General features: G+C 48.8%; 1 protein-coding gene across 1 annotated transcript in view; it reads left to right on the top strand.

The window, feature by feature from the left end:
• Positions 1-13,361, top strand: part of LOC309561367 (cytochrome P450 4B1-like) — an 81,072-nt gene that overhangs the window by 59,933 nt on the left and 7,778 nt on the right. The window contains exon 10 of the mRNA XM_082265247.1: positions 11,323-11,387. Coding sequence (XP_082121373.1) covers positions 11,323-11,387 — 65 coding nt within the window. The remainder of the gene's footprint in view (positions 1-11,322; positions 11,388-13,361) is intronic.

Raw genomic sequence — 13,361 nt, 5'->3', positions numbered from 1 at the left:
AATGTTTTGGAAAAGTCATGGAAATCTGGGGAGGAGCGGGGGGGGGGGAGCGGCGGGCAGCGGCGGGGGGGAGCGGATGCTTAAAACTTTTTTATTGCAAATTAATGTATAATTATTTTATTTTATGCTTGTGCACATTTCCGGGTCCGCAGCAGCCGAGGAGTAGATCATACACCAAGCACCAATCGCTGGCAGCGGGGAGGGCCGGGCCGCGGTTTGCCTGGATGTGACTGGCCAGCAGCAGCAAACCAATCACAGGCGGCGGAAGCGTCACTGGAGGGCGGGCCGCATGAACGTGATGATGACGCGGAAGGGGGCGGTAACCGTTTCAGTTACCGCACCCCCGCGTCATCACGTTCATGCGGCCGGCCCGCTCTCCAGTGACGCTTCCGCTGCCTGTGATTGGTTTGCTGCTGCTGGCCAGTCACATACAGGCAAACCGCTGCCCGGCCCTCCCCGCTGCCTGTCATTGGTGCACGATCATTTCCTCGGCTGCTGCTGGCCAGTGACCGACCGTAGGGAAAAATGCGAGCACCTACTGTACCAGTCCTACGGGAATGTTAAAAATAAATGTAAATAAATAATTAAGCATCCAATCCTGAGTCGCCTTAGTTTCTGTGAGAACTCTTTTCTGCCTCATGGGACTGTTAGGTTCGGCCTAAGAATAGTAAGCGCTGCATTTTTTCCAGCTGCACCTTCATGACTCACTGCCACCTGAACAGTTTTATTTGGGCAAGCAGGAGCACCACTGTTCTTTCTCCCAAAAGTAAGTGCCGCATTTGTGCACCATCAGATCTGTGCCATCCATACAAGTCTGCCTGCACCTCATGACTGTTGCTTGGGCCTAAAAGATTGCTGTGCTGCATTTTGTGCATCTGACTGTCTGTGCCATCCATACCAGTCCACCTGCACCTTATGACTGTCGCTTGGGCCTAAAAGATTGCTGTGCTGCATTTTGTGCATCTGACTGTCTGTGCCATCCATACCAGTCTGCCTGCACCTCATGACTGTCGCTTGGGCCTAAAAGATTGCTGTGCTGCATTTTGTGCATCTCACTGTCTGTGCCATCCATACCAGTCCGCCTGCACCTCATGACTGTCGCTTGGGCCTTAAAAGATTACTGTGCTGCATTTTGTGCATCTCACTGTCTGTGCCATCCATACCAGTCCGCCTGCACCTCATGACTGTCGCTTGGGCCTTAAAAGATTACTGTGCTGCATTTTGTGCATCTCACTGTCTGTGCCATCCATACCAGTCCGCCTGCACCTTATGACTGTTGCTTGGGCCTTAAAAGATTACTGTGCTGCATTTTGGGTGTGCTGGGTGTGACACATGCTGGGTGTGACATAGATTTTCTTCTTATTTAACACGTATACATAGACATTTCATGAAACATTAGGTCATGAATATTTACGTGAAGTCATGGAAAAGTCATGGAAAAGTCATGGAATTTCATTGGTGAAAATGTGTATGAACCCTGGAGCTCCGTTTGACTGCCTAAAATCCTGTCTTTATCCTGCCCGCAAACTCCACTTTTTGTGCTGCCGGCTGCTCGGGGGGATCCCTGGACCTGGTGGAGATACTTTTGGCATGGTGAAATACGGAAAAGCGGCTCCGCTGCCGCCGGGGGACAGGCTGGCTCGCTTTGCCTGGGGAGCCCAAGATGGCGCCGGCCGTCCAGCGGAGGAGGCGCCGCGGGAGCGGGTCGCTGCGGACATTGTCGGGGATGTCTGGGATGATCCAGTGGCTCCGGTGTCGGCTCCTATGCCACCTAGGAGGGGACAGAGGCAGAGGGGGAGATCGCTGGACAGGCCTGTGAAGCCGGTGAGTGCTGACAATTCTGGGCTTCATCCCTCGGCACTTGGGGAGCCATCTTTGTCCCAGATTATGGAGGTTATACAATTCTGCCGATCCTCCCTTACAGAACACATAGATGGGCTTAAAATTGAGTTCTCCTTTCTGAAACAAGATCTGGCCAAAGTGAAGGACAGGACACATGCGGCAGAGAGGAGGATTCAGGATATGGAAGCTGTAATCCGGCCTATGGAGACGACGGCGCAGGTGTCTAAACAGATTGTTTCTGAACATACGCTTAAACTGGCTGATATGGAGGATCGTATGCGCCGCAATAACCTCAGGTTTCCTGAGGGTGCGGAAGCCAGGCAGCCGGAGGACTTTCTGGAGGGTTGGTTGAAAGCCAATATGGACGCTGCCACCTTTACTAGGCTGTTTGCTATTGAGCGGGCCCATAGGATCCCAACCAAGGCGCCTCCGAGAGGGGTCATTCCTCGCCCTTTGATTGCGAAGCTGGTTCATTTTCGGGATAGGGAGAACATTCTGCGAATGGCTCGTACTGGCCCTGCACTGGAATACAATGGCTATCGTATTTCAATTTATCCTGACTTTTCGGTGACCACACAGAAACAGAGAGCAAGCTTTCAACCTGTGAAGAGGCGCCTCAGAGAACTTAATCTGGGGTACAGTATGCTATACCCGGTCAAGTTGAGGGTGGTGGATGGGGGCAAATCCCACTTTTTCAATAACCCCACAGAGGCGTCTGAATGGCTTGATGCGAGGGGCCCGCGTGCACGCAATGGGTCCCCTGGAAGATCCTGAATGTGGCTCACTCTGAATGCTGTTGTGGCCTGATGCTGATCGACTGGAGTTTGTGCGACTACATATGGAATTTTTTTTTTTTTTTTTGCAGGCGGTCGGATGGACTCTTTTTGTCTGGATTGACTTTTGCTGCTCCCCTTCTTTTTCTAGGGGTTCCCCGGTTGTTTTTGGTCGGGTGGCGAGTTTTTTTTTCTCGCTAGGGGTCATTTCATTTTTGACTCCTTGACTCACTGTTATGTTTTGTTGGGTGGGGGGGGGGGTCGAGGGGTTTTTGTTGGTTCCGGGACTGAGAGACTGTCTATCTTGGGAGTGTAAGTCCTTGTGACTGGGGGTGGGGGTATGTTTCCATACAGTTTGCATTTCTAAGAAGGGGTTCTAAGGTTTTTGTGTTTAGGGATGAAGCACTTGGCGGGTTGGGGCTGGGTGCAGGGAGGGGGGTGGTGTGGGAGGTGGGCTGGGTTTTTGTTTTTTTTCATTTCAGGTGACCGGGGGAACTCTACTGGAGCTGAGACATGTTGGGGGGCCTGTATTTGATATGCTGCCGTGATGGGGTCTTGTCTGGTGTTCAGAGACAGAGGGAGGGATCCTGGAGCTAGGGCTGGGTGGGAGGGCCCTGGAAGCTATCGAGGGGAGGAGTCTTCTGCTGCCTGTGAACTCATGTGATGGCTGAGCGTCTAAAATTGGTGTCCTGGAATGTCCGGGGCTTGAACTCGAAGTTCAAACGTTCGTTGATTTTTGATTATCTTAAAGCGCATAAGCCACATTTGATTCTGCTGCAGGAGACTCATTTGCAGGGCTCCAGGATCCTCTCCTTGAAAAGAGCACATATTGCCAGTATGTATCACTCAACGTACTCATCTTATGCCAGAGGGGTCTCCATTTTGGTCACGAAAGCGATGCCTATCGCGGTGCAAACAGTTAAGACAGATGTGTTTGGGAGGTACGTGATCCTGGTCCTTAAGGTGTGTCTAAGAGTACTGACGGTTGTGAACGTTTATATACCTCCTCCATTCTCATTGGCCCTGCTGGATGACATTTTCAAGGCAACCATGGAAGTGGCGGAGGGGCATGTGTTCATTATGGGGGATTTCAATGCTGTCTCGGATCCTGAGCTGGATAGACTGAGGGTCACGGCCGGTTCTCCGGCTCCTTTGGCGAGGTGGTTGGCCTCTTCTGGCTTTCGGGACGTTTGGAGGCATGCTCACCCGCTGGCCAGAGAATATTCGTGTTATTCAGAGACCCATAAATCGCTGTCTCGGGTAGACACTGTCCTCGCTGAGGAGGCGGGATTGGGTCTGGTGGACTCGGTGGAATATTTACCTAGAGTCCACTCGGATCACTTGCCCCTGGCTCTCACTCTTCGGGTGGGGTTTAGGGAGGGGGTTCGCCAGTGGAGGATGGAAGCCAGTTGGTTGCAGGAGGAATACATAAAAATTGCTTGTTCCCAAGCCATTGCCAATTACTGGGTGGAGAATGGGGGGTACGGGGGGTTTTCATGACCGAATTGAAAAGTTTTAAGAGACAACTAGCCTCTACCAGGGTGGAAAAGGAGTTGGAGGTTCCTAGGGCTGAGGTGGACTATGTGGGTGCTCCGGGCCCGCATAGGCTGCTTAGTTGGAGGCAGGCGACTAGGGACCTACAGCTGTTTCTGACCGACCAGACGACTAAAACAATGCTGGCCCAGAGGCGGAGGGTGTTTGAGTTTGGAGACAAGAATGGGCGGCTGTTGGCTTTCTTGGCCCGCTTGGAGCATATACGCCGGTGCATGTGGGATGTGTGCTGGGAGAACAGGGACGGGAAGTTACGGATCCTGCTGGTATACTTGGGGAGTTTACCCGATATTACGAGGACCTGTATAAGTCCAGCCTGGTCCATGACCGGGCGGAGCTCGATGACTATCTGCAGGGCATTGAGTTCCCGCAGTTGTCAGAGGAGGACGTAAGTTTCTTGGACAAGGGGCTCACTGTGGGGGAGATTGAGAAGGCCATTGCATCCTTCTCCCCTAGGAAATCCCCTGGTATGGATGGGCTGCCGTCAGAGTGGTATCATGCCTTCAGGGATGTGTTGTTGCCCCGTCTGCTGCGTATGTACCAATCTGCGCGGAAGGGGGGGTCCTACCCCTTTCTATGAGGGAGGCGCTGGTGGTACTTATTCCGAAGCTGGGGAAGGATCCGCGAGACTGCGGGGCGTATAGACCGATCTCGTTGATTAATGTTGACACCAAAATCTTGGCCAAAGCCCTAGCTATGCGGTTGCAGACGATTGTCCTGAAATTGATTAAGGCGGATCAGACGGGCTTTATGCCTGGTCGTTGTGCGCAGATGAATGTGCGAAGGCTTTTTGTTAATCTTCAGGCACAGCATGACGTTATTGGGGAGAGAGTTGTGGCCTCTTTGGATACTCAAAGAGCCTTCGACTCAGTTGAGTGGCCGTATCTTTTCAGAGTGCTGGAAGCCTACGGCTTTGGCCCTGTCTTTCGGTCTTGGGTGCGATTGTTGTATACGGAACCTCTGGTGAGGGTTAGGGTGAATGGGCAGATTTCTGAGCCCTTCCAGATGCATAGGGGGACCAGACAGGGGTGCCCTCTGTCACCCCTGCTGTTCGCCCTGGCTATGGAACCCTTAGCTATAAGATTTCGAGAGAGTGTAGTTTTCCGAGGGTTGAGGGTGGGTCACATGGAGGAGCGTGTTTCCCTATATGCAGACGACATGCTATTGTACCTAAAGGATCCGGGACCTTCCTTGAGTTACGCCATTTGTGTGATTCAGGAGTTTGTGGAGCATTCTGGTTTTTGCATCAAGTGGGCCAAGTCCTCCCTGTTCCCACTGGACGAGGGGGTTGTGGCCCCGGCGGGGTGCCCGATCCCCTTTGCCAGTTCCTTTAAGTACCTGGGGATTGTGTTTCAGCTTCCAATCTCCAGGTTTTTGGAAAATAATCTTGCTCCGATAATGAAGGCCTTTAGGGATAGGGTAGAGCGGTGGTGGTCGCTCCCCCTCTCGCTACTGGGCAGATTTAACCTTTTTAAATTGATTTTTTTGCCCAAATTTTTGTATGTCCTATCGAACTCTCTGGTCTATATTCCTAGAGGGATATTCCGGACGATTGATACTGTCCTTACCACTCTGCTGTGGGGCAATAAACCCTCTAGGGTGGCCTTGTCGGTGCTCAAATGCCCGGTGGCGAGGGGGGGGACTGGCTGTGCCGGACTTGCGATCCTACTACTTTGCTGCGCAGTTGGTCTTCCTGCATTGGCGGTTTTTTCCGCAGGTGCCCAACGCAACGGTGGAGGTGGAGGCGGCACTGGCCTCCTCCTTTCAATCGCTGATAAATGTTCTTTACAGGGGGGGGGGGCTCCTGGATGGGAATTGGGGTCGGTGATGGGATTACCTGGGAAAATCTTTCGGATTTGTGCTCGGAGGGCTGGGGATGCTCCTCTGGTGTCCTCGCCGAATAATCCGTTGTGGTTCAATCCGTTGTTGCGGGAGTTCGCCAGTCTGGGCCCGGTTTGGCCTTAAATATCTACATCAGCTGTTCTATCAGGGTAGGTTGGTGTCCTTCACGCAGTTGAGGGATAGCTTCGGGATCCCCAGGACGTGGCATTTCCGGTATTTGCAGCTTCAGCACGCGGTGCGGGTGCAGTTTGGGGGGGGGGGGAGGTTGTATTGACTAACCCCTCTCTCGAGACTGTGCTGCTGGATCCGGAGCCGTTGAAACGGATCTCTCGGTATTATGGGGTGCTGGGTCCTGGGGGTCCTGGGGTCGTGGATAGGGCCAGAGCTAGGTGCCTGACCTTTATACCGGACTTGACTGAGGAACGCTGGGAGGAAGTCTTGGAGACTTATCTTGGTACGGTTATCTCGTCGACTGACAAGATGATACAACTGAGATATTTACATCAGACCTACTATACCCCGGTCCGCCTGTTCTCTATGCGTAAGAGGGATTCTGATGTGTGCCACAAATGTTCAGGGGGAAGGGGATCGTTTCTGCTTATGGTTTGGGACTGCCCTAAGGTGCGGCCCTTGTGGTCTCAGGTCACAAAATTTATAGAGGAGAACTTTGGGCTCCCGAATATATGCTCGCCCCTGGTGTGTCTTCTGGGAGTGTTGGAGGTGGAGGGCTTGGATATGGCCACCAGACTGTTTCTCCGCATCCTTTTCTTCTGTGTGCGGAAGTTAATTGCCAGACGGTGGATCTATACTGAGGTACTGACACTAGAGATGTGGATACGAGTGGTGAATGCTGACATTGGGTTGTACAGGATGACATATGAGGCTAGGGGGTCCCCTAAGAAATTTAGGAAGGTATGGCATCGCTGGGTGGACTCCACTGCTACCTTGGTGGATACGCCCGCTGACTAATTAGGTGGGTCTGGGTCTACGGGGGGGTGGACTGGGGTTTTGGCCATTCCCCTGGACTGGGATTCTTGGGCTACTGCTGGGCCCTGCTATGGTTCGAGGATTACTCCAGGGGGGGTTCTCTGGGTTGGTCACCTGAAGGGAAAAGAAGGGGGTTGGGCTGTGTTTTGCCCGGCCGGTCGCCTCATAGGCTCTTCCTTCGGGGGGGCTGATTGGGTGGCCAGATCCTTGGTTTGGTTCAGGGGGGAGGGGGGTGCACAGGGTTGTTATTGTTTTTTGGGTAGCATTAAAACTGGGGTCCAGCTGCTCGCATGGTCCGAGGGATATTGCCGCTCATTGTCTAGGGGGTGGTTTTTCATTCTTTATGTTCTGGATTGAATATCTGTTTTGCCATATGGCCCTTGGAGGATGTGGAGGGCTGTTTATACTTTTGTAATGTATTGTATTGTGTTGGACTGTGTGTTTATGCTGGACTTCAGTAAAAATCTTTTTCAAAAAAAAAAAAAAAAGACGGCCCTGTCGGGGGGTTGGCAAACTGTAGATCGTAGATTGTGACTGTGCCTGCCTTGCTACCATCTTCTGACGCTGCTGTGCTGCCTCAGACCTCAGATCAGAGCAGCCATGTGAATGCAAACCTGAGAGAAGTCTTAGGTTCTTCCTAAGCTCTACCGTGCCATTTGAAAAAGCCAAGAAGAGACCTGGGGTGACTTCACTTGCTGGGTGTTGATACATCTGAGGTTTGGTGAGAAGTTTTCAGAGGAAAGAGATAGATGCTTGGTATGGAAAGGGGGTATCTTTGTGGGGAGAGGAAATGTGTGTTAGTTGCTCCTGACCTCCTGACCTCTGCACTGTGTTTATTCTTGGACCCCGCACTCTACTTTGCATATTACTAACTACTCTGCGCTACTTACTCCTGTACGCTGCATTACATAATACTGGCCACTGCACTCTGTTACCCACTCCTGGCCCCTGCACTGTGTGTTACACACTTCTGACCTCTGCTCTTTGTGTCACTTACTCCTAACATCTCTACTAGAAGTATGTTTTATGTATGACTTCAGAATTTTGCATTTATTACTCCTGACCCCTGCTTCCTGTGTTAGATACTTCAAACATCTGAATGCTACATAACTTACTACTGCCCCCTGCACTTTGTGTTAGATACACCTGACCTCTGAACTCTCTGTTACATAATAGTGACCCCTGCATTCTGTGTTACTCGTGACTCTTGCTCTGTGCCTTACATACTTATTACCTCTGCTCTCTGGGAGGATCTGCCTTGCATTATAACCAACTACATGATATGTTATATACTGCTGACCTTTGAACACTGTGTTCACCAACATACTACTGACCTGAAACGTTGTGTTACTCTTTACCCCTGCGCTGTGTGTTACATACTTATGATCTCCAAAACTCAGGTTACTTACTCCTGACACCTACACTCTGCAATACACACTACCGACCTCTGAATTCTACATGGCTGATGCCTGATCCCTGCACTTTACGATACACACTATTGATCTCTGAACACTGCTTACCTACAGTGCCTTGAAAAAGTATTCATACTGTACCCCTTGAAATTTTCCACATTTTGTCATGTTACAACCAAAAAGGTAAATGTATTTTATTGGGACTTTATGTGATAGACCAACACAAAGTGGCACATAATTGTGACGTGGAAGGACCCCCCCCCCCCCCCCCCCCGAGTCAATATTTTGTAGAACCACCTGTCACTGCAATTACAGCTGCAAGTTTTCTTGGGTATGTCTCTACCAGCTTTGCACTTCTAAAGAGTGACATTTTTGCCCATTCTTCTTTGCATAATAGCTCAAGCCCTGTCAGATTTGATGGAGAGCGTCTGTGTACAGCAATTTTCAAGTCTTGTCACAGATTCTCAATTGGATTTGGGTCTGGACTTTGACTGGGCCATTCTAACACATACATATGCTTTGATCTAAACCATTCCATTGTGGCTCTGGCTGTATGTTTGGGGTCGTTGTCCTGCTAAAAGGTGAACCTCCGCCCCAGTCAAGTCTTTTTCAGACTCTTAACAGATTTTCTTCTAAGATTGCCCTGCATTTGGCTCCATCCATCTTCCCATCAATTCTGACCAGCCTCCCTGTCCCTGCTAAAGAAAAGCATCCCCACAACATAATGCTGTCACCATCATGTTTCACGGTGGGGATGATGTGTTCAGGGTGATGTGCAGTGTTAGTTTTCTGCCACACATAGCGTTTTGCTTTTAGCCCAAAAAGTTCAATGTTGTTCTCATCTGACCAAAGCACCTTCTTCCACATGTTTGTTGTGTCCCCCACATGGCTTCTCGCAAACTTCAAACTGAACTTCTTATGGCTTTCTTTCAACAATGGTTTTCTTCTTGCCACTCTTCCATAAAGGCCAGATTTGTGGAGTGCAAGACTAATAGTTGTCCTGTGGACAGATTCTCCCACCTGAGCTGTGGATCTCTGCAGCTCCTACAGTTACCATGGGCCTCTTGGCTGCTTCTCTGATTAATGCTCTCCTTGCCCGGCCTGTCAGTGTAGGTGGACGGTCATGTCTTGGTAGGTTTGCAGCTGTGTCATGCTCTTTTTCCATTTTTGGATGATGGATTGAACAGTGCTCCGTGAGATGTTCAAAGCTTGGGATATATTTTTATAACCTACCCCTGCTTTAAACTTCTCCACAACTTTATCTCTGACCTGTCTGGTGTGTTCCATGGCCTTCGTGAAACTGTTTGTTCACTAATGTTCTCTAAAGCCCCGTACACACGAGTAGAAATTCGGCCGGGAAATTTCGTCTGACGGCCGATCTGCCGATTTTCGGATTGTTAGTATGGTGCTTCCGACAACCGACTCCGACTTTTCGGCCGAAAAAATCCTGGTGTGCAGGCTATATAATTTTTGTCGACCGTCAAAACACGTCCGATTTTCGTCTCATTAGTACAGATTTCGATTGGGAAAAATCTTATGAGCAAGACTAGGCATGCTCAGAGATGAAAAAACACAAAGAAAGCAATCCAACACATGACATCACTTCTGAAGTAAAATTCTGTAGTGTGGGAAAATTCGTGTGCAGTCTAGGCACATTCCAACCAACCGACACCACTCTGGACAAAAGACGGACGACCGGTCGGCGGAAATTCGTTGCGTGTGTACGAGGCTTAACACAGAACAGCTGTATTTATACTAAGGGCTCTTTCACACGGAGTGGACCGCATTGCGATCCGCTCCGGCACTTTTTTTTTTTTCACAGACAGAGCGGATGACACTTCGTATGCCCGCATATCCTCCCATCCGTTTGCGGATGATATACGGACATAATGTATGTCTATGGGCATTGCGGATGTCAGCGGATGACACCGCTGTCATCCGATTTTGCATCCGTTCCGTTTTTTAAACGGAACAAAAATAGGGTTCTGTTCCGTTCCAAAAAATGGAACAGAACTGAAAGGACGAAAATCGGATGTCAGCGGATGGTCATCCGCAATGCCATTGATATACATTATGTCCGGATATCATCCGCAAAAAAATAGGATGGTATACGGACATGCGGAACGCCCGTGTGAAAAAGGCCCTAAGGTTAAATTACACACAGGTGGTGTTTATTAATTAGGTGACTTCTGAAGGCAATTGTTTCCACTTTATTTTAGTTAGGGGTATCAGAGTACAAGGGGGCTGAATACAAATGCACGCCACACTTTTCAGATATTTATTTGTAAAACATTTTGAAAACCATTTATCTTTTTCCTTCCACTTCACAATTATGTGCCACTTTGCGTTGGTCTATCACATAAAATCCCAATAAAATTTATTTGCGTTTTTGGTTGTAACATGACAAAATGTGGAAAATTTCGAAGAGTATGAATACTTTTTTAAGGCACTGTACTTATGAGCCCTGCACTCTGTGTTACATACTTACTACTGATCTCTGAACTCTACAATACTTGCACATGATTCTTCACTAATGCTACTGACCTCCGAACTTCATGACCTCTGAATTCTTCATCCTTACAAACTTTTTAATGGGGGCTTGCTAGGTTATCAAGCCGTGCTCTACCTCTTCAGGGTTGCCTTCTCTCACTCTTTCTGTTGCACATGAGCTGTGTTCTTCTCACTGCAGTGATTTGCTGTGGGGAGGATCAGCTGCACTGTAGGAAAAAATAACATTACATTTTATAGAATCAGAGTAAAAAAAGTGTTTTGACTTGAATTGCTTATTTAGAAATACAACACAAGGGCTTGCTATATGGGTATAATAAAACATTTTTGCTATGCCTAGTTTTTCTAATTTTGTACACCTATACAAATCACGCACTCATTCACTCATTTCCTCGCTGTATCTACAGGTGCTGGCGTTCTGTTGAGTATATATGCAATGAACAGATGTTGTAGTGTATGGGAAAATCCAGAGGCAAGTGTTTAAATTGTGAAATGTTTGTATTTTACTTGCTCAATTGTGTAATCATTTCTATGAACAAATCCTATTTCACCCATGGATCTGTAGTTATTTTTTAAAAGAGTACTTTACACTTGTCTGGTCTATTTAAAGTGAAAGTCCAGACTTATTGACTGTTTGAAAACAATGTTGCACAACATTACAGGAATTTTAGCATATTCTATTACAGATTCCTAACTGATTTTGTTCTGGAGAATTGGGTCTTACCATGCCCTTTCTCAAACATGGCAGAAAAAATATTGATAAAAAACTGAGTAGCTAAGGTGGTACTCTCAAGCCAGACTGAGTATGTCGGCGAGAAAGCACTTGGGTACGTACCACACGGTCAGATGGGACCGGGAACCCAGCGCAACCTGAGATATGAGGACAAAAAAGGTTAGGAGGTGGAGGGACAAGATTTTCCCTCCGTGAATGGTTGCAATGAGGGGCTCACAGGGATATAGGTGCAGACAAAAAAGCTTTAATGGTGAAGATAAACACACATGAAAAATATAAACAGGTAAATCTAATCAATAAAAGAGGTGTGGAAGCTCATCAGGTGAACTGTTTGACTCCGTGGACCCCTTGGGGGTCAGAATGGTACAGACAGCAATAAAACACATTGAGGTCCCCACCCACCCAGTCCCAGTATGCACTGTTGTTAGCGGGCTTAGTGTGATTAGTCGAGGAAACACGACCTGAAAATCACTCTGGAAGCCCGAGCAACAGTGCTGTGGCCAGGAGGGAACTATGGTGAGCCCGTAGAGGGAAAGTACATGGGGATGCCAATAAAGTGTGGGGAGGCACCTGAAAAAAATACTATAAGTATTAATATGACGTCATGTCAAAAAGTATCATCAGTGCATCACAAAAATTGGACAAAATAAAGCATCATTGTCTCATGTAGTAACAAACAACACGGGCCTGCTCCCTATGGTGTAAGTCTCATTTCCTGGCTGAGAGCCTCCAAGGAAACCTAGCCCAACGGGGCAGTGCACGGAATGGTGGTGCTTGGAGGGATCGTGGCTTTACCAGCCGTTTTGCTTAATCAGCAAGTACCAAAAAAGGTGGGATATGTTGGGGGGATCCGGGCTTAACCAGCCACTTTGCTAAAACAGCAGTATGGGTGAATGTTTGTCTCCTAAATAGGATCTCCCGTGTATGTAGAGGGAGGGCTGTATTATAGTCCCAAATAATGGCTTATCGCCAGAGATACTAGTTCACTGGTTGGCTGATCCACAAGTTGGCAGTACCCGGACAGCTCAGACGTCTAGAGTCTGCATGAGAGAAGTCCCGGTCAGACCATTGGCTGGAGCTACTAAAGGTTTCGGGGATGAGGTGTAGCGACCATGTTTAACTGATGATCCAAAGTTGGATGTGTATTAAAGGAAGTGTTGGTCTTACCAGATATCACCCGTGCTCATCCAAGATAACAGGGATGGAGGTAGCGTGCTCCGCACTTAGGTCACAGTCAGGGCAGGCAGACGCAGATGAAGGATGATTCGGCTGTCCGATGGGTTTGTAACTGCCAGTGGCGTTGTGGCCTCTACCATCGAGGAAACTGCAGGGGCAGACTCAGTTCCGTGTCCGGGTGCAGTCCTGGTGCTGTTTCCGGGTCACGGTGGATGTGTTCAGCCAGTCCGGTGCGATCTCCTACGGGGACGAAGGGTGGGCGGGGCGTCAACGTGTGATGTCGACGCGTTTCGCGTGCTTACGCATGCTTCCTCAGGACCTGCCTAGACCCGTGAGGACTGTTAATCAATAAAGGTACCATATACTGTAAAAATCTTTAAAAAATAGTAAAATGGGACTGCTCTAGTTGTTACCCCCCTCCCCCCCTCCCCCCCTTTTCCTAATCCTTTTTCCTAATCCTATGCAATGGTTATTAGCTTTACATCCCAAAATCACTATGATTAATACTACTACTTCCTACAGTGTTTTAAGCCAGTT

This window comes from Pelophylax lessonae, assembly GCF_965119305.1.
Source record: "Pelophylax lessonae genome assembly, chromosome: 8".
Lineage (NCBI taxonomy): Eukaryota > Metazoa > Chordata > Amphibia > Anura > Ranidae > Pelophylax > Pelophylax lessonae.
Note: the sequence above shows the minus strand (reverse complement) of the source record. Positions and strands in the feature narration are given on the sequence as shown.